Source organism: Emys orbicularis, chromosome 1 (assembly GCF_028017835.1).
Source record: "Emys orbicularis isolate rEmyOrb1 chromosome 1, rEmyOrb1.hap1, whole genome shotgun sequence".
NCBI lineage: Eukaryota > Metazoa > Chordata > Testudines > Emydidae > Emys > Emys orbicularis.
Window position 1 is genome coordinate 363,199,768 of NC_088683.1, and position 21,636 is coordinate 363,221,403.

Sequence of the window (21,636 nt, forward strand, 5' to 3'; positions counted from 1 at the left end):
AATTTAGGGGGGGATATGGGGGTATCGCTAGGAGTCGTTGTGACTTTTTTGGCAGGAGGCCCCAGCTGCGATCAGGACCCCGCTGTGCTGGGTGCTGTACGAACACCCTGCACGGGGGAGCTGATGGGGCAGAGAGGCAAGGCAGACAAGAGGGGGAAGAAGGAAGGATGAAGGTATCTAAAAGGGTGTCATAAGGAGGAGGGAGAAAACTTGTTCATCTTAGCCCCTAAGGTTAGAACAAGAAGCAATGGGCTTAAACTGCAGCAAGGGAGGTTTAGGTTGGACATTAGGAAAAAGTTCCTAACTGTCAGGGTGGTTAAACACTGGAATAAATTGCCTAGGGAGGTTGTGGAATCTCCATCTCTGGAGATATTTAAGAGTAGGTTAGATAAATGTCTATCCGGGATGGTCTAGACAGTTTTTGGACCTGCCATGAGGGCAGGGGACTGGACTCGATGACCTCTCGAGGTCCCTTCCAGTCCTAGAATCTATGAATCTATGATTCCCCCCCCCCCCCCCCCGGATTTGCAGAGGGGGAAGCTCTGTCCAGAGGCTGAATCCAACCCGCCCCCTGGGGAGGTGTCAGCCCGAGGGGGCTTGGGGCTCACGCTTCGCCCCGCCCCGGCAGGCTTCTTCTGGTACGAGTGCAAGGAGGTGTGGATCGAGGGGCTGCACAGCTACCTCCTGGATTTGTGGAACTGCCTGGACATCGTCATCCTCAGCCTGTACCTGGCCTCCTTCGCGCTGCGGGTGCTGGTCGCCGGGAGGGGCCACCTGCACTGCCTGGACGCCCCTTCCTCGCCGGAGTGCTACTACTTCACCAGAGCCGGTGAGCAGCCGCGGTCGGGACGCCCCGGCTTTGATCTCGGCCTCCTTCCGCCCCCTCCAGCCGCTGGCCTGGCCCCGCTCCTCCCGCTCAGCGTGTCTAGTGCTACACGTTCATCCCCAGAATGCGTACTGCATGGCCTTGCTTCACCCCACCCTGCCCCACTGATGGGCCTCGGCCTTGCCCTGCAGAGACACCTCTCTCTGGGGGAGAGGAGCGCTCTCTGGCCTATTTGCTCCTTGGCCTCTTACCAACAAGGAGGCCTGTCAGTGCTGGCAGGGACAGTGGCTTTGTGACCGGCTTTGGATCATTTCCCCAGCCCCCCTCCCCCCTGAGCCGTCCCATCCCCTCTGTGCAACCTCTGCACACCCTGCTTTGAAAGATTTCCCTTTCCAGCTCACGGCTGGACCTTTTCCTCCCTCCGGAGCCTTCCAGACCCCATGGAGCACGTTCAGCCGCAAGTCGCTGGCTGGATGTGAAGGGATCAGTAGGTGAGAGTCTCTGGCCTGTGGTAGCTGGATGATCAGACTCGGATCTCTCTAGCCTCACAAGCTGGTAATCTGTCAATTCCCTGCCCAAGCGGTGCTCTGGGAACACATCACCTCCACGTATTTACTGATGTTAGCAGAGAAGCAACATTAATGAAAGAAAACATGATCATTATAATACAGTAAATTAAAATACCGGCCGCTCAAATGAACCAGGAAATTCTCCCCTGCCACCAGCAGGGGTCAGCGTCAGGCTGTTCTGCAGGGAGCGAATTTGCAGTGTTCTGGTTGTGGGAATCCGGCATAAAGTGGTAAGAGCCGGGCCTTGGTAGTTGTGATTGTTTCTTGCTGGCGAAGCACTGATGGAGGAGGGGGGGTTGAGGAGCCTGCCCTGGGGGCAGCATTTGCTTTTTGGGAGCTAACTGGAGCATGGCTGTGACTCTGGAATTACAATTATAGGCACTTTTATATGGCAGGTCTGTGTCATTATCCTCATTTTACCAATGGGGAAACTGAGGCACAGGGCGGGACAGGGACTCACCCAGCAGGCCAGTGACGGAGCCAGGAATAACCCTCAGTCCCAGCGCCCTATCCAGTAGGCCACACGACGAAGGCCCCCCCCGCCCCCGCTTTCCGGCCCTGTGTCTCTGAGGTTCCTCTCCCCGTGTGCAGGACGGCACGAGTGGCAGCCCGAAGACCCCCAGTTCGTCGCCGAGGTGCTGTTTGCGGTGACCAGCATGCTGAGCTTCACCCGCCTGACCTACATCCTCCCCGCCCATGAGTCCCTGGGCACCCTGCAGATCTCCATCGGGAAGATGATCGACGACATGATCCGGTAGGGGCTGAATCCCTTCTACCCTCCCCCCCCACCTTGGGGAATGAGCTGCTGGGCAGCCTGGGGGGCTGGCACCCCGTATTATCCACTGGCAGCTACCTTGCATGTTGCCCCATGTTCCCCTGGCAGGATGCCTTAGCCCCATCCCTGTGGATCCACGTCCATGGCTTGGTCTATACTTAGGTTGCCGTAGCTACATCAGAGCCAGGGTGTGAAAAAACCACCCCCCCTGACCGAGACCCCTGTGCCAGCCTACCCCCAGGCACAGGTCCAGCTAGGTCCAGGGAAGAACGCTCGGGGCGGCAGTGTTCCTACGGCGAGGAAAAACCCCTTCCGTGGCTGACAGCCTCATCTCACGATGGGGTTATGCGGGCAGAGCCGCGGTGGCCTAGGGGTCTAACTTAGCTGTTCCCACTCAAGAGAGAGATCTTGGAGTCATTGTGAACAGTTCTCTGAAAACATCCGCTCAATGTGCGGCGGCAGTCAAAAAAGCAAACAGAATGTTGGGAATCATTAAGAAAGGGATAGATAATAGGACAGAAAATATCATAGTATCTCTATATAAATTAGGGCTGTCAATCAATCGCAGTTAAATCACGCGATTAACTCAAAAAACTTAATCGTGATTAAAAAACTTAATCGCGATTAATTGCACCGTTAAACAATAAAATACCGATTGAAATTTATTAGGTTTCAGAGTAGCCGTGTTAGTCTGTATCCGCAAAAAGAACAGGAGTACTTGTGCACCTTAGAGACTAACACATTTATTTGAGCATAAGCTTTCGTGGGCTACAGCCCACTTCATTAGATGCATAGAATGGAACATATAGTAAGATATATATATATATATATACATACAGAGAACATGAAAAGGTGGAAGTACGCATACCAACTGTAAGAGGCCAATCAATTGAGATGAGCTATCATCAGCAGGAGGGAAAAAAACAAACAAACAAACAAAAAAAACCATCTTTGAAGTGATAATCGAGATGACCCATAGAAGGTGTGAGGATATTTTAACATGGGGAAATAGATTCAATTAGTGTAATGACCCAACCATTCCCAGTCTCTGTTCAAACCTAAGTTAATTGTATCTAATTTGCATATTAATTCAAGTTCAGCAGTCTCTCTTTGGAGTCTGTTTTTGAAGTTTTTTTTGTTGCAAAATTGCCACCATCAAGTCTGTCACTGAGTGGTTAGAGAGGTTGAAGTGTTCTCCCACTGGTTTTTGAATGTTATGATTCCTGATGTCAGATTGGTGTCCATTTATTCTTTTGCGTAGAGACTGTCCGGTTTGGCCAATGTACATGGCAGAGGGGCATTGCTGGCACATGATGGCATATATCACATTGGTAGATGTGCAGGTGAACGAGCCCCTGATGGCGTGGCTGATGTCATTAGGTCCTATGATGGTGTCACTTGAATAGATATGTGGACAGAGTTGGCATTGGGCTTTGTTGCAAGGATAGGTTCCTGGGTTAGTGTTTATGTTGTATGGTGTGTGGTTGCTGGTGAGTATTTGCTTCAGGTTGGGGGGCTGTCTGTAAGCAAGGACTCGTCTGTCTCCCAAGATCTGTGAGAGTGAGGGATCATCTTTCAGGATAGGTTGTAGATCTCTGATGATGCGCTGGAGAGGTTTTAGTTGGGGGCTGAAGGTGATGGCTAGTGGCGTTCTGTTATTTTCTTTATTGGGCCTGTCCTGTAGTAGGTGGCTTCTGGGTACTCTTCTGGCTTGACAGATTGACAGAGCCAGTATCCTCACACCTTCTATGGGTCATCTCGATTATCACTTCAAAGGTTTTGTTTTTTTTTCTCCTGCTGATGATAGCTAATCTCAATTGATTGGCCTCTTAGAGTTGGTATGGCTACTTCCACCTTTTCATGTTCTCTGTGTGTATAAATACCTTCTTTCTGTGTGTTCCATTCTATGCATCCGATGAAGTGGGTTGTAGCCCACGAAAGCTTATGCTCAAATAAATTTGTTAGCCTCTAAGGTGCCACAAGTACTCCTGTTCTTTTTGAAATTTATTAAATATTTGTGAATGTTTTTCTACATTTGCAAATATATCGATTTCAATTACAACACAGAATACAAAATGTACACTGCTCACTTTATATTATTTTTTATTACAAATATTTGCACTATAAAAAACAAAAGAAATAGTAGTACTTGTGGCACCTTAGAGACTAACAAATTTATTAGAGCATAAGCTTTCGTGGGCTACAACCCACTTCTTCGGATGCATATAGAGTGAACCATATATTGAGGAGATATATATACACACACATACAGAGAGCATGAACAGGTGGGAGTTGTCTTACCAACTCTGAGAGGCCAATTAAGTAAGAGAAAAAAAACTTTTGAAGTGATAATCAAGATGGCTCAGTACAGACAGTTTGATAAGAAGCAAGTGTGAAAATACTTACAAGGGGAGATAGATTCAATGTTTGTAATGGCTCAGCCATTCCCAATCCCTATTTAGCCCTGAGTTGATTGTGTCTAGTTTGCATATCAATTCCAGCTCAGCAGTCTCTCGTTGGAGTCTGTTTTTGAAGTTTTTCTGTTGTAAGATAGCCACCCGCAGGTCTGCCAAAGAATGGCTAGACAGGTTAAAGTGTTCTCCCACTGGTTTTTGAGTATTATGATTCCTGATGTCAGATTTGTGTCCATTAATTCTTTTGCGTAGAGACTGTCCGGTTTGGCCAATGTACATGGCAGAGGGGCATTGCTGGCACATGATGGCATATATCACATTGGTAGATGTGCAGGTGAACGAGCCACCGATGGTATGGCTGATGTGATTAGGCCCTATGATGGTGTCACTTGAATAGATATGTGGACAGAGTTGGCATCGGGCTTTGTTACAAGGATAGGTTCCTGGGTCAGTGTTTTTGTTCAGTGATGTGTGGTTGCTGGTGAGTATTTGCTTTAGGTTGGGGGGTTGTCTGTAAGCGAGGACAGGTCTGTCTCCCAAGATCTGTGAGAGTAAAGGATCATCTTTCAGGATAGGTTGTAGATCTCTGATGATGCGCTGGAGAGGTTTTAGTTGGGGGCTGAAGGTGACAGCTAGTGGTGTTCTGTTATTTTCTTTGTTGGCCCTGTCTTGTAGGAGGTGACTTCTGGGTACTCGTCTGGCTCTGTCAATCTGTTTTTTCACTTCAGCAGGTGGGTATTGTAGTTTTAAGAATGCTTGATAGAGATCTTGTAGGTGCTTGTCTCTATCTGAGGGATTGGAGCAAATGCGGTTATATCTTAGAGCTTGGCTGTAGACAATGGATCGTGTGGTGTGTCCTGGATGGAAGCTGGAGGCATGTAGGTAAGTGTAGCGGTCAGTAGGTTTCCGGTACAGGGTGGTATTTATGTGACCATCGCTTATTAGCACAGTAGTGTCCAGGAAATGGACCGCTTGTGTGGATTGATCTAGGCTGAGGTTGATGGTGGGATGGAAATTATTGAAATCATGGTGGAATTCCTCAAGGGCTTCTTTTCCATGGGTCCAGATGATGAAGATGTCATCAATGTAGCGCAAGTAGAGTAGGGGCGTTAGGGGACGAGAGCTAAGGAAGCGTTGTTCTAAGTCAGCCATAAAAATGTTGGCATACTGCGGGGCCATGCGGGTACCCATAGCAGTGCCGCTGACTTGAAGGTATATATTGTCCCCAAATGTGAAATAGTTGTGGGTGAGGACAAAGTCACAGAGTTCAGCCACCAGGTTAGCTGTGACATTATCGGGGATACTGTTCCTGATAGCTTGTAGTCCATCTGTGTGTGGAATATTGGTGTAGAGGGCTTCTACGTCCATAGTGGCCAGGATGGTGTTTTCTGGAAGATCACCGATGGATTCTAGTTTCCTCAGGAAGTCAGTAGTATCTCGAAGATAGCTAGGAGTGCTGGTAGCGTAGGGTCTGAGGAGAGAGTCCACATAACCAGACAAGCCTGATGTTAGGGTGCCAATGCCTGAGATGATGGGGCGTCCAGGATTTCCAGGTTTATGGATCTTGGGTAGCAAATAGAATGTCCCTGGTCGGGGTTCTAGGCATGTGTCTGTACAGATTTGTTCCTGTGCTTTGTCAGGGAGTTTTTTTAGCAGATGGTGTAGTTTCTTTAGGTAATCCTCAGTGGGATCAGAGGATAATGGCCTGTAGAATGTGGTGTTAGAGAGCTGTCTAGCAGCCTCTTGGTCGTATTCCAATTTATTCATGATGACGACAGCACCTCCTTTGTCAGCCTTTTTGATAATGATGTCAGGGTTGTTTCTGAGGCTGTAGATGGCGTTGTGTTCAGCATGGCTGAGGTTATGGGGCAAGTGATGTTGCTTATCCACAATTTCAGCCTTTGCACGTTGACGGAAGCAATCTATGTAGAAATCCAGTCTGTTGTTTCGACCGTCCGGAGGAGTCCACGCAGAATCCTTTTGTTTGTAGTGCTGGTAGGGGGGATTCTGTGGGTTATCATTATCATTATCTGTGGGACATCATTATTCTACGTCCATAGTGGCCAGGATGGTGTTTTCTGGAAGATCACCGATGGATTCTAGTTTCCTCAGGAAGTCAGTAGTATCTCGAAGATAGCTAGGAGTGCTGGTAGCGTAGGGTCTGAGGAGAGAGTCCACATAACCAGACAAGCCTGATGTTAGGGTGCCAATGCCTGAGATGATGGGGCGTCCAGGATTTCCAGGTTTATGGATCTTGGGTAGCAAATAGAATGTCCCTGGTCGGGGTTCTAGGCATGTGTCTGTACAGATTTGTTCCTGTGCTTTGTCAGGGAGTTTTTTTAGCAGATGGTGTAGTTTCTTTAGGTAATCCTCAGTGGGATCAGAGGATAATGGCCTGTAGAATGTGGTGTTAGAGAGCTGTCTAGCAGCCTCTTGGTCATATTCCAATTTATTCATGATGACGACAGCACCTCCTTTGTCAGCCTTTTTGAACTCTGTGACTTTGTCCTCACCCACAACTATTTCACATTTGGGGACAATATATACCTTCAAGTCAGCGGCACTGCTATGGGTACCCGCATGGCCCCGCAGTATGCCAACATTTTTATGGCTGACTTAGAACAACGCTTCCTTAGCTCTCGTCCCCTAACGCCCCTACTCTACTTGCGCTACATTGATGACATCTTCATCATCTGGACCCATGGAAAAGAAGCCCTTGAGGAATTCCACCATGATTTCAATAATTTCCATCCCACCATCAACCTCAGCCTAGATCAATCCACACAAGCGGTCCATTTCCTGGACACTACTGTGCTAATAAGCGATGGTCACATAAATACCACCCTGTACCGGAAACCTACTGACCGCTACACTTACCTACATGCCTCCAGCTTCCATCCAGGACACACCACACGATCCATTGTCTACAGCCAAGCTCTAAGATATAACCGCATTTGCTCCAATCCCTCAGATAGAGACAAGCACCTACAAGATCTCTATCAAGCATTCTTAAAACTACAATACCCACCTGCTGAAGTGAAAAAACAGATTGACAGAGCCAGACGAGTACCCAGAAGTCACCTCCTACAAGACAGGGCCAACAAAGAAAATAACAGAACACCACTAGCTGTCACCTTCAGCCCCCAACTAAAACCTCTCCAGCGCATCATCAGAGATCTACAACCTATCCTGAAAGATGATCCTTTACTCTCACAGATCTTGGGAGACAGACCTGTCCTCGCTTACAGACAACCCCCCAACCTAAAGCAAATACTCACCAGCAACCACACATCACTGAACAAAAACACTGACCCAGGAACCTATCCTTGTAACAAAGCCCGATGCCAACTCTGTCCACATATCTATTCAAGTGACACCATCATAGGGCCTAATCACATCAGCCATACCATCGGTGGCTCGTTCACCTGCACATCTACCAATGTGATATATGCCATCATGTGCCAGCAATGCCCCTCTGCCATGTACATTGGCCAAACCGGACAGTCTCTACGCAAAAGAATTAATGGACACAAATCTGACATCAGGAATCATAATACTCAAAAACCAGTGGGAGAACACTTTAACCTGTCTGGCCATTCTTTGACAGACCTGCGGGTGGCTATCTTACAACAGAAAAACTTCAAAAACAGACTCCAACGAGAAACTGCTGAGCTGGAATTGATATGCAAACTAGACACAATCAACTCAGGGCTAAATAGGGATTGGGAATGGCTGAGCCATTACAAACATTGAATCTATCTCCCCTTGTAAGTATTTTCACACTTGCTTCTTATCAAACTGTCTGTACTGAGCCATCTTGATTATCACTTCAAAAGTTTTTTTTCTCTTACTTAATTGGCCTCTCAGAGTTGGTAAGACAACTCCCACCTGTTCATGCTCTCTGTATGTGTGTGTATATATATCTCCTCAATATATAGTTCACTCTATATGCATCCGAAGAAGTGGGTTGTAGCCCACGAAAGCTTATGCTCTAATAAATTTGTTAGTCTCTAAGGTGCCACAAGTACTCCTGTTATTTTTGCGGATACAGACTAACACGGCTGCTACTCTGAAAAAAGAAATAGTATTTTTCAATTCATTTCATACGAGTACTGTCATGCAATCTCTTTATCGTGAAAGTGCAAGTTACAAATGTAGGGTTTTTTGTTAAATAAGTGCACTCAAAAACAAACCAAGGTAAAACTTAAGAGCCTACAAGTCCATTCAGTCCTACTTCTTGTTCAGCCAATCGCTCAGATAAACAAGTTTGTTTACATTTGCAGAAGATAATGCTGCCCGCTTCTTTTACATTGTTTTATTTTTGAATGCAGGTTTTTTTGGTACATAATTCTACATTTGTAAGTTCAACTGTTCTGATAAAGAGATTGCACTACAGTACTTGTATTACGTGAATTGAAAAATACTATTTCTTTTGTTTATTACAGTGCAAATATTTGCAATAAAAATAAATATAAAATGAACACTGTACACTTTGTATTCTGTGTTATAATTGAAATCAATATATTTGAAAATGTAGAAAACATCTAAAATATTTAAATAAATGGTATTCTATTATTGTTTAACTGCAGAATTAATAGCATGATTAATTGCGATTTATTTTTTTAATCGCATGATTAATTACAATCAATTTTTTTAATCGCTTGACAGCCCTAATATAAATCCGTGGTACACCCACATCTTGAATACTGCGTGCAGATGTGGTCACCCCATCTCAAAAAAGCAATATTGGAATTGGAAATGGCTCAGAAAGGGGCAACAAAAATGATTAGGGGTATGGAACAGCTGCCGTATGAGGAGAGATTAATAAGACTGGGACTTTTCGGTTTGGAAAAAGAGGACTAGGGGGTGGGATATGATAGCGGTCTATAAAATCATGCCTGGTGTGGAGAAAGTAAATAAGGAAGTGTTATTTACTCCTTCTTATAACACAAGAACTAGGGGTCACCACATGAAATTAATAGGCAGCACGTTTAAAACAAATAGAAGGAAGTATTTCTTCACACAACGCAGTCAACCTGTGGAACTCCTTGCCAGAGGATGTTGTTGTTAGTATCTAGGTCTGTTTGTTAGCCGGGGATAGAATTTTGGGTTTGACTTTTTGATACACTTAAACTAAAATGTGTAAACAAGGGACAAAGACACTGTGGTGTTACTTCTGCCTAGTCAGCTGGATTTGTTAGTACAACGGGAACAGATACGAGCAGTTAAAGTGTTACTTGAGAGCACACTTTAAGATTGCCTCAACCCCTATCTCAAGGCAAAGTCAAGCAACCAGTCGGGAGGGGCAAAGGGGCTTTGGGGCGGGGAGGTATAAAACACTAGAAGACCAAAGAAATGCCCATCCCTGACCACAGCACAACCTCACTCCTTACCCCTCCCATGGGGTACAAAAGGGGTGGGCCGAAGACCCCAGACCCAAAATGGAACATGACCCTAAGTTGCAAGGGGTGGGACTGTGGGTGTGCATTGCAGGTATAGTTGGGCCTGCTAAGAAGGAGGAGGTGGGAACAGGGGAATGGGGAAGGGGAAATGAGAATGGGAATAGGGAATGGGGCAAATTGGAACCGGGGACACAGACAAGGTTCTCTGGCATCAGAGCTGGGAACGGAACACTGGGGAACAGACTCTGCCGGCGTGTAGAGCTGTGGACATGTTTGTTTGGAACTAACCCCAATAAACATCACATTGCCTGCACTTCGGACTTCTGGTCTTCTGCTTTCTGTCTGCGTGACAAGAACCAGGGGAGGGGGTGAAGGGAAAGCCCTCTAACAATTGTGAAGGCCAAGACTATAACAGGGTTCAAAAAAGAACTAGATAAATTTATGGAGGATAGGTCCATCAATGTCTATTAGCCAGGATGGGCAGGGATGGTGTCCCTAGCCTCTGTTTGCCAGAAGCTGGGAATGGGTGGCAGGGGATGATCACTTGATGATTACCTGTTCTGTTCATTCCTTCTGGGGCACCTGGCATTGGTCACTGTCGGAAGACAGGATACTGGGCTAGAATAGGACTGTTCTTATATATGCTGGCACAGTCTCTATATAGCGTCAACGTACCAAAGGAGGAGAGGGGTAATTGGCTGGCTGAGACTGTGCCAGTGCTGGGGGGAGGCAGTGGTAGGTTTGTGCGCTGGGCACATCTCCACTCTGAACAGGGCTTATCAGACTAGGGTCCTCCAGGTCAGGCCCTGCGACTCCCTGCCTCTCTGATCTCCTCTCTGCGCTTCCCCCCCACAGATTCATGTTCATCCTCATGATCATTCTCACCGCGTTCCTGTGCGGACTCAACAATACCTACGTTTACTACCAGGAGTCCCAGCGGCTGGGGAAGTACGTCCTTGCGCCAACCAGGGCTCTCCCAGGGCCTCCCGGCTCAGGGCAGGGCTGAGCTGGGCCCGATGCTTTGCATAGCAAAGCTTGAGGCTGAGAGAAAGGGTCAAAGGCCCCTGCCTGATCCAGGTGATCCCTGGCCTCTGGGCATGTGCCAGCAACGTGAACAGGGGTTGTAGCGTGAGCGGGGAGCCGAGGGGCAGCACTTTGGGGTGCTCTGCGGATGGAGCCTGTGGTGGAATTGGGAGGCCTGTGGGGAGAATGAAAGGAGCTGAAGACAGCGATGAGGACTCCGAGGGGATGTGATCAAGTGTTTGGGATGTCCGGGCACTTCAGGAGGGAGCGGCGTTGCGTGGGGTGCTGGTGGGGATTTAACGAGGAATAATGGGGTGAAAACATAGGTTGCATCTCAAGCAAACCTTGCTAGGGGCCCAGGTGGGTGTGGGCAGGTGCCTCCTGAAGGGTCCTATAAGAGTCAGGACTCGCCCAGGAAGATCTAGTGGACCCACAAGCCAATCCTGCCTCACCTGGGGAGCGGCTGCTGCTGTCAGTGGGGTCAGGATCGGGGCTGTCTCGCACACTTGTTAGGGTGGGGCGCGCCCGGCTTGTAACCAGGCCCCGCTCTTTGCCGCCCCCTCTCTGTCAGCTTCAACGAGACGTTCCAGTTCCTGTTCTGGACCATGTTCGGGATGGAGGAGTACAGTGTGGTGGACATGCCCCAGTACGGCCTGGCGGAGTTCGTGGGGCGGGCGCTCTACGGGATCTTCACCATCGTCATGGTCATCGTCCTTCTCAACATGCTCATCGCCATGATCACCAACTCCTTCCAGAAAATCGAGGTGAGGGCCGCTGGGAGCCCCGCCGGAGTGCGGCCGGGCCCCAGGCCCTGCCCTGGAGCAGAGTGACCCCGTGGTGAATGGGCCTCCTCTTATGCATCTTCTCTTCTCCCTGGCACTCCCCGCCCTGTTAAAATAGCCAGCAATTCCACTCTGCTTCCCCTAAATCTCCCTCCTTCATCCTCCCCCAAGCCCCCATCAAAATACAATCCCTGTTGTTTGTCGTATTGCTGTGCGCTGTCGAGAGGGCTGTGGTGCCCCACCCCAGAAGTGGCTGCATTTAATCCTGTTGTGTATAGTATTGCTGTGCCCTGTCTGGTGCCCCACCCCAGAAGTGGCTGCATTTAATCCTGTTGTGTATAGTATTGCTGTGCCCTGTCTGGTGCCCCACCCCAGAAGTGGCTGCATATCTCCCTCACACATGCACTGGGGACCCTTCGTGTACAAGAGTGAAATTCACCTCTGTGCAGCAGGTCAGTACGAGTCCCTCTGCTGACGACCCTGCACTGGGCACAGCTCTTGCAGTACAGCCAGCTTCCCCACTGGGCCTAGCATGTGTCCTTTGGCTTGAGAGTACTTTCCTGTCACCGTCACCGAGTAAGCCCACTTCTGCCCAGCCCGGTTGCAGAACAATGGCTGGCGCATGCTGGGGAAGGGTCCCTGGGTGCATCCTTAAGCGGATCAGGCCCCACTCACCAGCTGGGGATGCCCAGGCGTTGCACCAGCTAGCGCCATACCTGTGTTCTCGATGAGTTTCACAGCCAGTGCCCAGGAACCGAGCCGGCTCCGTCCCAGAGCCTCAGCCCCACGGCTCTCCCCGGTGATAGAATTGTCCCTCTCCCCTGCATGTGCCGATGCCGTTCAATACCATTTCACCCGTTATATGGCACCAAAGTGCGGGGGGCGGGGGCAGGTCGTGAGACCAGCTGGCCGTGCTCTGAGGGAATGGGGGTGACCGTGGGGCTTCTAGAGGGCGGGTGGGAAGATCACACACGGCCTCAAAGGTCTCTGATGGCCGCCCAACGCAGGAGGCGGGATTGGTCCCAGCGTAGATCACAACCTGCTTCCCCTCCCTTTGCATTGCAGGACGATGCGGACGTGGAGTGGAAGTTCGCCCGCTCCAAGCTCTACCTGTCCTACTTCAGGGAGGGCCTGACGCTGCCTGTGCCGTTTAACGTCATTCCCACACCAAAGTCCCTCTTCTATTCAGTCAGGTGATGTCAGCTCCGCAGCCCACGCCATGCGCATTGGCAACGAGTCACCCTAGTACATGAGCACCTCAGAGATGTTAGTCAGCTCAGCCTCACAAGCCAGGATAATCCCCATTGTACGGGTGGGAAACTGAGGCACAAAGTAACTTGACCAAGGTCACACAGGGAGTCTATGTCGGAGTAGGGAATTGACTCCACATCTTTTGAGTCCTCATCCAGGGCCTTAGCCACCAGGCCATCCAGCCACTGGCCTTTCCCAGCCTGGGGTTCGGCTACTTTGCAAAGCAAATCACCTGGGGGGAGGGATAGCTCAGTGGTTTGAGCATTGGCCTGCTAAACCCAGGGTTGTGAGTTCAATCCTTGAGGGGGCCACTTAGGGAATGGGGGTAAAAATCTGTCTGGGATTGGTCCTGCTTTGAGCAGGGGGTGGGACTAGATGACCTCCTGAGGTCCCTTCCAACCCTGATATTCTATGACTTCTGAGCCAAGCTGGCTGAACTGGTTTTGTTCAAATCTATTTTCAACCCAAAATACCCTTTTTTCAACTATGAAAAGTTGTGAGGAAAATATTACGGTGGGTTATTTTTTTAGAAGTTTTTCAGATTTTTTTTTTTTTTTTTGGACCAAAAAACCCCTGAAAACCAGAAAACTGAAATATTTTTTTTTTTTGCTGACTGGTTTTTCCCTGTTTCTCTCCCTTTCCCCTCATTTCAGTGGCAAAAAGGTGGGGGAAAAGAGTGAAAAAAGTTAAAAAAATTGGAACATTTGGAAAGTTTTCATGAACCATTTCAAGTAAATAATTGTTTTTCTTCGGAAATGTTTCTCCAAACGTACCTAGCCGTTTGTCGGCCAGTTCTCCTGAGGAGACCAAGACAGGTTTGGAGAAGGGAACTAATGCCGGGAATGCTGGCGTGTTCCACAAAGGAAAAGTTGCTCCCTTGGTGGAGCACGTTAAGGAAGACGATTAATATATTACTAGATTTGAAGGCCGGAAGGGATCATTAGATCATCTAGGCTGACTCCAGTGGGGCAGTTTCTCTTGACCTTTTTGATACCCGGGACCGGCTTGCTGCTGTGTGTCAGGGAAATCTCAGGGACTGGCACTGGGCCATGGACTGGTCGTTGACACTGCTGTATGGCATAGAGCAGAGGCTTTAGAATCATAGAAGATTAGGGTTGGAAGAGACCTTAGTAGGTCATCTAGTCCAACCCCCTGCTCAAAGCAGGACCAACACCAACTAAATCATCCCAGCCAGGGCTTTGTCAAGCTGGGCCTTAAAAACCTCTAAGGATGGAGATTCCACCACCTCTCTAGGTAACCCATTCCAGTGCTTCACCACCCTCCTAGTGAAATATTTCAGAGTAGCAGCCGTGTTAGTCTGTATCCGCAAAAAGAACAGGAGTACTTGTGGCACCTTAGAGACTAAAAAATTTATTAGAGCATAAGCTTTCGTGGGCTACAACCCACTTCTTCGGATGCATATAGAGTGAAACATGTATTGAGGAGATATATATACACACATACAGAGAGCATGAACAGGTGGGAGTTGTCTTACCAACTCTGAGAGGCCAATTAAGTAAGAGAAAAAAAACTTTTGAAGTGATAATCAAGATAGCTCAGTACAGACAGTTTGATAAGAAGCAAGTGTGAAAATACTTACAAGGGGAGATAGATTCAATGTTTGTAATGGCTCAGCCATTCCCAGTCTTTATTTAATCCTGAGTTGATTGTGTCTAGTTTGCATATCAATTCCAGCTCAGCAGTCTCTCGTTGGAGTCTGTTTTTGAAGTTTTTCTGTTTTAAGATAGCCACCCGCAGGTCTGTCATAGAATGGCCAGACAGGTTAAAGTGTTCTCCCACTGGTTTTTGAGTATTATGATTCCTGATGTCAGATTTGTGTCCATTAATTCTTTTGCGTAGAGACTGTCCGGTTTGGCCAATGTACATGGCAGAGGGGCATTGCTGGCACATGATGGCATATATCACATTGGTAGATGTGCAGGTGAACGAGCGCCTGATGGTATGGCTGATGTGATTAGGCCCTATGATGATATCACTTGAATAGATATGTGGACAGAGTTGGCATCGGACTTTGTTACAAGGATAGGTTCCTGGGTCAGTGTTTTTGTTCAGTGATGTGTGGTTGCTGGTGAGTATTTGCTTTAGGTTGGGGGGTTGTCTGTAAGCGAGGACAGGTCTGTCTCCCAAGATCTGTGAGAGTAAAGGATCATCTTTCAGGATAGGTTGTAGATCTCTGATGATGCGCTGGAGAGGTTTTAGTTGGGGGCTGAAGGTGACAGCTAGTGGTGTTCTGTTATTTTCTTTGTTGGCCCTGTCTTGTAGGAGGTGACTTCTGGGTACTCGTCTGGCTCTGTCAATCTGTTTTTTCACTTCAGCAGGTGGGTATTGTAGTTTTAAGAATGCTTGATAGAGATCTTGTAGGTGCTTGTCTCTATCTGAGGGATTGGAGCAAATGCGGTTATATCTTAGAGCTTGGCTGTAGACAATGGATCGTGTGGTGTGTCCTGGATGGAAGCTGGAGGCATGTAGGTAAGTGTAGCGGTCAGTAGGTTTCCGGTATAGGGTGGTATTTATGTGACCATCGCTTATTAGCACAGTAGTGTCCAGGAAATGGACCGCTTGTGTGGATTGATCTAGGCTGAGGTTGATGGTGGGATGGAAATTATTGAAATCATGGTGGAATTCCTCAAGGGCTTCTTTTCCATGGGTCCAGATGATGAAGATGTCATCAATGTAGCGCAAGTAGAGTAGGGGCGTTAGGGGACGAGAGCTAAGGAAGCGTTGTTCTAAGTCAGCCATAAAAATGTTGGCATACTGTGGGGCCATGCGGGTACCCATAGCAGTGCCGCTGACTTGAAGGTATATATTGTCCCCAAATGTGAAATAGTTGTGGGTGAGGACAAAGTCACAGAGTTCAGCCACCAGGTTAGCTGTGACATTATCGGGGATACTGTTCCTGATAGCTTGTAGTCCATCTTTGTGTGGAATATTGGTGTAGAGGGCTTCTACGTCCATAGTGGCCAGGATGGTGTTTTCTGGAAGATCACCGATGGATTCTAGTTTCCTCAGGAAGTCAGTGGTGTCTCGAAGATAGCTAGGAGTGCTGGTAGCGTAGGGTCTGAGGAGAGAGTCCACATAACCAGACAAGCCTGATGTTAGGGTGCCAATGCCTGAGATGATGGGGCGTCCAGGATTTCCAGGTTTATGGATCTTGGGTAGCAAATAGAATGTCCCTGGTCGGGGTTCTAGGCATGTGTCTGTACAGATTTGTTCCTGTGCTTTGTCAGGGAGTTTTTTTAGCAGATGGTGTAGTTTCTTTAGGTAATCCTCAGTGGGATCAGAGGATAATGGCCTGTAGAATGTGGTGTTAGAGAGCTGTCTAGCAGCCTCTTGGTCATATTCCAATTTATTCATGATGACGACAGCACCTCCTTTGTCAGCCTTTTTGATAATGATGTCAGGGTTGTTTCTGAGGCTGTAGATGGCGTTGTGTTCAGCATGGCTGAGGTTATGGGGCAAGTGATGTTGCTTTTCCACAATTTCAGCCTTTGCACGTTGACGGAAGCAATCTATGTAGAAATCCAGTCTGTTGTTTCGACCGTCCGGAGGAGTCCACGCAGAATCCTTTTGTTTGTAGTGCTGGTAGGGGGGATTCTGTGGGTTAGTATGCTGTTCAGAGGTATGTTGGAAATATTCTTTGAGTCGGAGACGTCGAAAGTAGGATTCTAGGTCACCGCAGAACTGTATCATGTTCGTGGGTCTGGAGGGACAAAAGGAGAGGCTCTTCTGCTGGGCTAAGAGTATAGCTGGAAAGATTAACAATATTGCTGGGTGGGTTAAGGGAACTACTGTTGTGGCTCCTTGTGGCATGTAGCAGTTTAGATAGTTTAGTGTCCTTTTTCCTTTGTAGAGAGGCAAAGTTTGTCTTGTAAATGGCTTGTCTAGTTTTTGTAAAGTCTATCCATGAGGAAGTTTGTGTGGAAGGTTGGTTTCTTATGAGAGTATCCAGTTTTGAGAGCTCATTCTTAATCTTTCCCTGTTTTGCTGATCAGGTGGTTTCGCAGTTTCTTTGAGAGTGTGTGACACAGTCTCTCAGCATAGTCTGTGTGATATGTAGATTGTAATGGATTTTTTACCTTTAGTCCTTTTGGTATGATGTCCATCTGCTTGCATTTGGAAAGGAAGATGATGTCTGTCTGTATCTGTACGAGTTTTTTCATGAAGTTGATGGATTTCCACTCCATACGGCTAAATGCAGTGCCTTGCATAATGACAGGTTTCAGAGTAGCAGCCGTGTTAGTCTGTATCCGCAAAAAGAACAGGAGTACTTGTGGCACCTTAGAGACTAACAAATTTATTAGAGCATAAGCTTTCGTGGGCTACAACCCACTTCTTCGGATGCATATAGAGTGAAACATGTATTGAGGAGATATATATACACACATACAGAGAGCATGAACAGGTGGGATATCCAACCTAGACCTCCCCCACTGCAACTTGAGACCATTGCACTGTTAAACATTTGGGCCTTATTGCTACTTTGATTTGGCCCTGTCTGTCTGTCTGTGCTCTACAGAGTGTGCCGGTTCTGTCCCCACGCAGCCAGAGGGGAAAGCGTTGGCTGCATCGATAACGGAAAACACTGCTGCCACCCACTGACTCTTGCCTACATTAGAGACACAGAGTAGGGCTGCCACCCGTCCGAGTTTTACCTGGCCAATCCAGTTTTGGGCTTCTGGGTCCGGGTGCTGTTTAGGGTTGCTAGGTGCTCGGCGGAAAGTCCGCTCCAAAAGGGGACCTGGCAACCCTAAATGGCACCGAACCAAAAGTCCGGTTACCGCAGGGTGGGGGGAGGCACCAGATTGTTAACCCGTGCCAGCCCCTGCTCAGCTGGGGCCGCCTCCTACCTGCAGGCAGCTCCTTGAGATGATCCAGTGATTGCCTCGGATGTGGGGGGGTGGGAGAGGAGTGAGCGATGGGGTGGGGCCTTGGGGGAAGAGGCGGGGCAGGGGTGGGACCTTGGGGGAAGAGGTGGAGAAGGGGTGGGGCATCAAGGGATGAGGTGGGCAGGGCCTTGGGGGGAAGAGGAGGGGCAGGGCCTCGGGGGGCTGGTTACCAGCAATTAGAAAGGTGGAAACCCTAATACAGAGGCAGTGGCTAAAAGGCTCCTATTTGCAGCCCAGCGCCCAGCACTCTCACTGAGAAGATCCCTGTGGAGTGCAGCGTGTCCCCCTGGGCTCTGGCTCTCAGGGCGTGTTGGCTGCAGTGCAGCCGGGGCTAGCAGACCGTCTCAGATCTGCGGCTTGGTAGCTGTCAAGGTTAAAACTTAGGGGATAAAATCTCTTCTGAAGGGTGATGGGCCTGAACTTGAATCCCGGAACGGTTCGGATCTGAACATGGTGGCTGGGGCTCATCTCTCCATTGGGCCAGAACCAGAAACCGGCTCCAGTCTCCCCCCGATTTTGGATCCCTTTGGACCTGGATTCAGATTTGAACGTAGCGTCCCCAGGGCTGGCTGTACTTGAGTGACACCCCTCTCCCCCAATAACACATGTCCTTCTGCATTCCCCAGGGGCATCGTCAGGTTCGTTTGCTGCTCCAAACCCAAGAGGCAACAGGATTACCCCCCAATTCCCACCATCGTAAGTTCCCTGTCTGTCTGTCTGTCTGTCTGCAGACCGAGCCCCGGGGAAAGCTACCTTGGCAGTGAGACTGCTTTATCCTCAGGCTTGTGCTCCCCTGGAGTCCGTTGCAAACAACTTTTTTTCCAGTCGTGTCCTGGGATATCTAGGGGACAGGGGCTTCCCAGAATTCCATCTGCCTGACTAGATCCTGTCTGGGTGAATTTTACCCACATGGACTGTAAAATGGCTGCATGAAGAGGGTGAGCGAGCTCCCTGGCGCCAGGTAAATGCTAAGCCGTGCTGGTACCTGGCGCCCACATAACCCTGTTTCCCACCCTCTTCAGGCTAACGCCACCCTGGAGGACGTTGGCCTGGGCGGGGAGAGCCGCCGTTCCTATCGGCTGCAGGTCATCAAGGCTCTGGTGCAGCGCTACATCGACACGGCCAGGCGGGAGTTTGAGGAGAGCAGGAGGAAAGGTAACCCTGGCACTGCGCGGGGTCTTGGGCACTGGTGAACCTCAGGGCCTCCTGTTCGCTGCCTGTGGCACGTCTAGCCGAGTCTGCTGTGGGCTGGGATACTCCGGTCTCATTCGGTTGCCGGGCTTAACGTCTGGCTGGTGGCCTGTGATCTACGGCAACTCACACTGGATGCTCTAGGGTCCTTTCCGGCCTTAAATTCTGTGACTCTAACTGGCAGCTCTGGAAAGCCCCCTCCACCCTAGCAAACAAGGAGGGCCTGACTGGGACTCCATAATAGAGTGGGGAGGGGAGGGGAGGGAAGGAGAAATAGAGGGAAGAAGGGGGCAGGATGAGGGTCAGGAAGAAGCAGGTGTCACACCCCGGCAAAGTGTGGGCCACATCCCCGTCTAGTGGCCATTTCCCAGAAGGATAACGGCCTACTACTGCTGCCATTCAGTGGAGTTACTCCTTTAGCTCAGGCAGTAATGGTCTGTGCTACGCTGCAGAAGGTCCATGCGGACGCCCCATGTGGTAGAAGGACAGTGGCACCTGGAAGTTGGAGCCCAACGTGCCCACGCTGCTCGCCCACCCCAAGAACCGGCTCCACACGTGGGTGTGTCTAAGGGCAGAGATGGGGATCCTCGAATCTCATGAATGCTCTGGAGCCCTAAGAGAGGGGATGGTTACCAGTGGGCTGCTGTGGGCGCAAGGCGGGCTGGCTCTCCCCAAAGCCCTGCCCTCACCTGGCCGTGCCTGCGCTTTGTTTGCAGACTTGGGGAACCGTATCACCGAGCTGAACAAGTCAGTGTCGCGCCTGCACGCGGAGGTGAAGCGCCTGCATCACAGCCTGCCCGCCCACCCTGCTCCCGCCAGCCCTCTGGATGGGGCCAGCGTGCTGCACAGATACATCCTGCGGGTCCAGGACAACGTCCAGAACTTCAGCCAGGCCGCGGGCAGCTCCGGCCCGGGCTCCCGCGCCCAGGTGATGGTGCACCAGGATGGGGCTGCCGGGAACGACCCCCAGCCCTACCCCAAGGCGCTCTCCCTTGGCCCCCAGCACGCGATGTCTCCTGGGGACGGCGCCGGGGAAGGGGACCAAGCAGTAGAGCCGAGTTCCCATCCAGCAGAGGAAGCCAACTCCGGCCCTAGCCTCTAGTGGCTCAGGGCAGCGTTTCCACGGCGATGCAGAGCCAAGCAATAATAGCAACGCTCGTCACGGCTAGGGCAGCCGAAGGATCCCAAAGCACGTCGTATGCTGCTCCTGCTGGCTTGTGCCCCACCCCAAGCAAGCAGGGAGCTCGCTGCCTCTCCCACACGGGGTCGGGGGCTGACGGCCCAGTCAGGCTCTCTGTCCAGGGGCAGCTGCTTTGATAGAGAGCAGTGTCTGAGTAGTCAAGCTCCCCGCCCAGTCATTAGGCAGATGGGCTGTAGCACCAGCTGGGTTTCTTTTGCTTTGATTCAACGTTTATGTCAAGTCCTTGGGTGTTACCAACTGGGCCCCTGCAACTTAAATATAAAGGCCCGGAGAAAATACCTCCACCCACTGTGCCCACCACTGACATGCTCCCCACTCTGGGGCGCCACGAGGCAGCTGATTGACAGCGATTGTTTGATCCGAGGGCTGCCTGGGTCACGGTGGAAAGAGAGGGAGAGCAGGGGCCAGGAGATTTATTTGAAGTGTGTCTGAGCAGGGGGCTGGCCCAGTGGCACAGGACTAGCACAAGGCACTGTCATGCTGGGGATCCTGCCTCAGGGCCAGGCTGGGAGTGCTGCAGGGTGCTCGGAGGGGGGGGGTTGACTCGTCCTCTAGGGCCCAGCTCCATGTGATGCTGGAGTGGGACAGACAGGCTGCGCAGTGAGCTGTGTGCAGCCATTGTATAGACTGTCCCATGTATCCATCTGGGAGGGAAATCAAGGGGACTCCTAGAGACACCGAAGCCAGTCCCTGCCTTCCTGGCCTGCCAGCTGAGGTCTTGCTCATAGTCTGTTGTAGGTGCAATTCTGCGATCAGGAGGTAGCCAGTTAATGAACCCAGGCAGCTGCAGCCTGGAAGTGTGGTTCTGCTCTGATACGTGACTGGCCGTGTGTGTTGGGGGGCGGGGGGGATCCGTGCTTGTTGTGGCTCAATGACTCCTGCTCAAACCGTTCCATTTGCGATAAGAAGAATATTTTGCTTTGGGTTTTTCCCCCCCCTCCTCTAATCACCAGCTCCACAAATTCCCACTGCGATCTGAGTGTCAAGCTGGGTTCTCTTCTGCTTCTGCGTGCTCCCGGGAACATTTCCATGGTGGTCAGTGGGCGTAGGATCAAAGCCTTCAGCACATTTCTCACGCCAGTTTAGTTAGTGCCCAGCTGTGTCTGCTATAGAAGATTGACGAGCTAGATTCCTGAAGCCTGGGAGCTGTCGGGAAGTTTCGAAGATGTAATATTCAGACAGGCTCTGTCCTGGCTTCCGATCTGTATCTTAGTATTTGTAGCCCAGAAAGTGTAGTAGGTTCCGCCTGGGTCTTTAAAACAATGCACAATGGAAAAGGGTCTAATAAATATCCT

The 21,636-nt window shown here is 49.8% G+C and overlaps 1 protein-coding gene across 1 annotated transcript in view; it reads left to right on the forward strand.

The window, feature by feature from the left end:
• The window catches only part of XNDC1N (XRCC1 N-terminal domain containing 1, N-terminal like), a 43,349-nt gene extending 23,107 nt beyond the window's left edge, over window positions 1-20,242 (forward strand). Inside the window, exons 14-21 of the mRNA XM_065397831.1 lie at window positions 629-829; window positions 1,987-2,149; window positions 10,842-10,934; window positions 11,581-11,773; window positions 12,857-12,984; window positions 18,576-18,660; window positions 18,990-19,104; window positions 19,857-20,242. Of these exons, the coding sequence (XP_065253903.1) occupies window positions 629-829; window positions 1,987-2,149; window positions 10,842-10,934; window positions 11,581-11,773; window positions 12,857-12,984; window positions 18,576-18,660; window positions 18,990-19,104; window positions 19,857-20,242 (1,364 nt within the window). The remainder of the gene's footprint in view (window positions 1-628; window positions 830-1,986; window positions 2,150-10,841; window positions 10,935-11,580; window positions 11,774-12,856; window positions 12,985-18,575; window positions 18,661-18,989; window positions 19,105-19,856) is intronic.
• The last annotated feature ends 1,394 nt before the right edge of the window (window positions 20,243-21,636 follow it).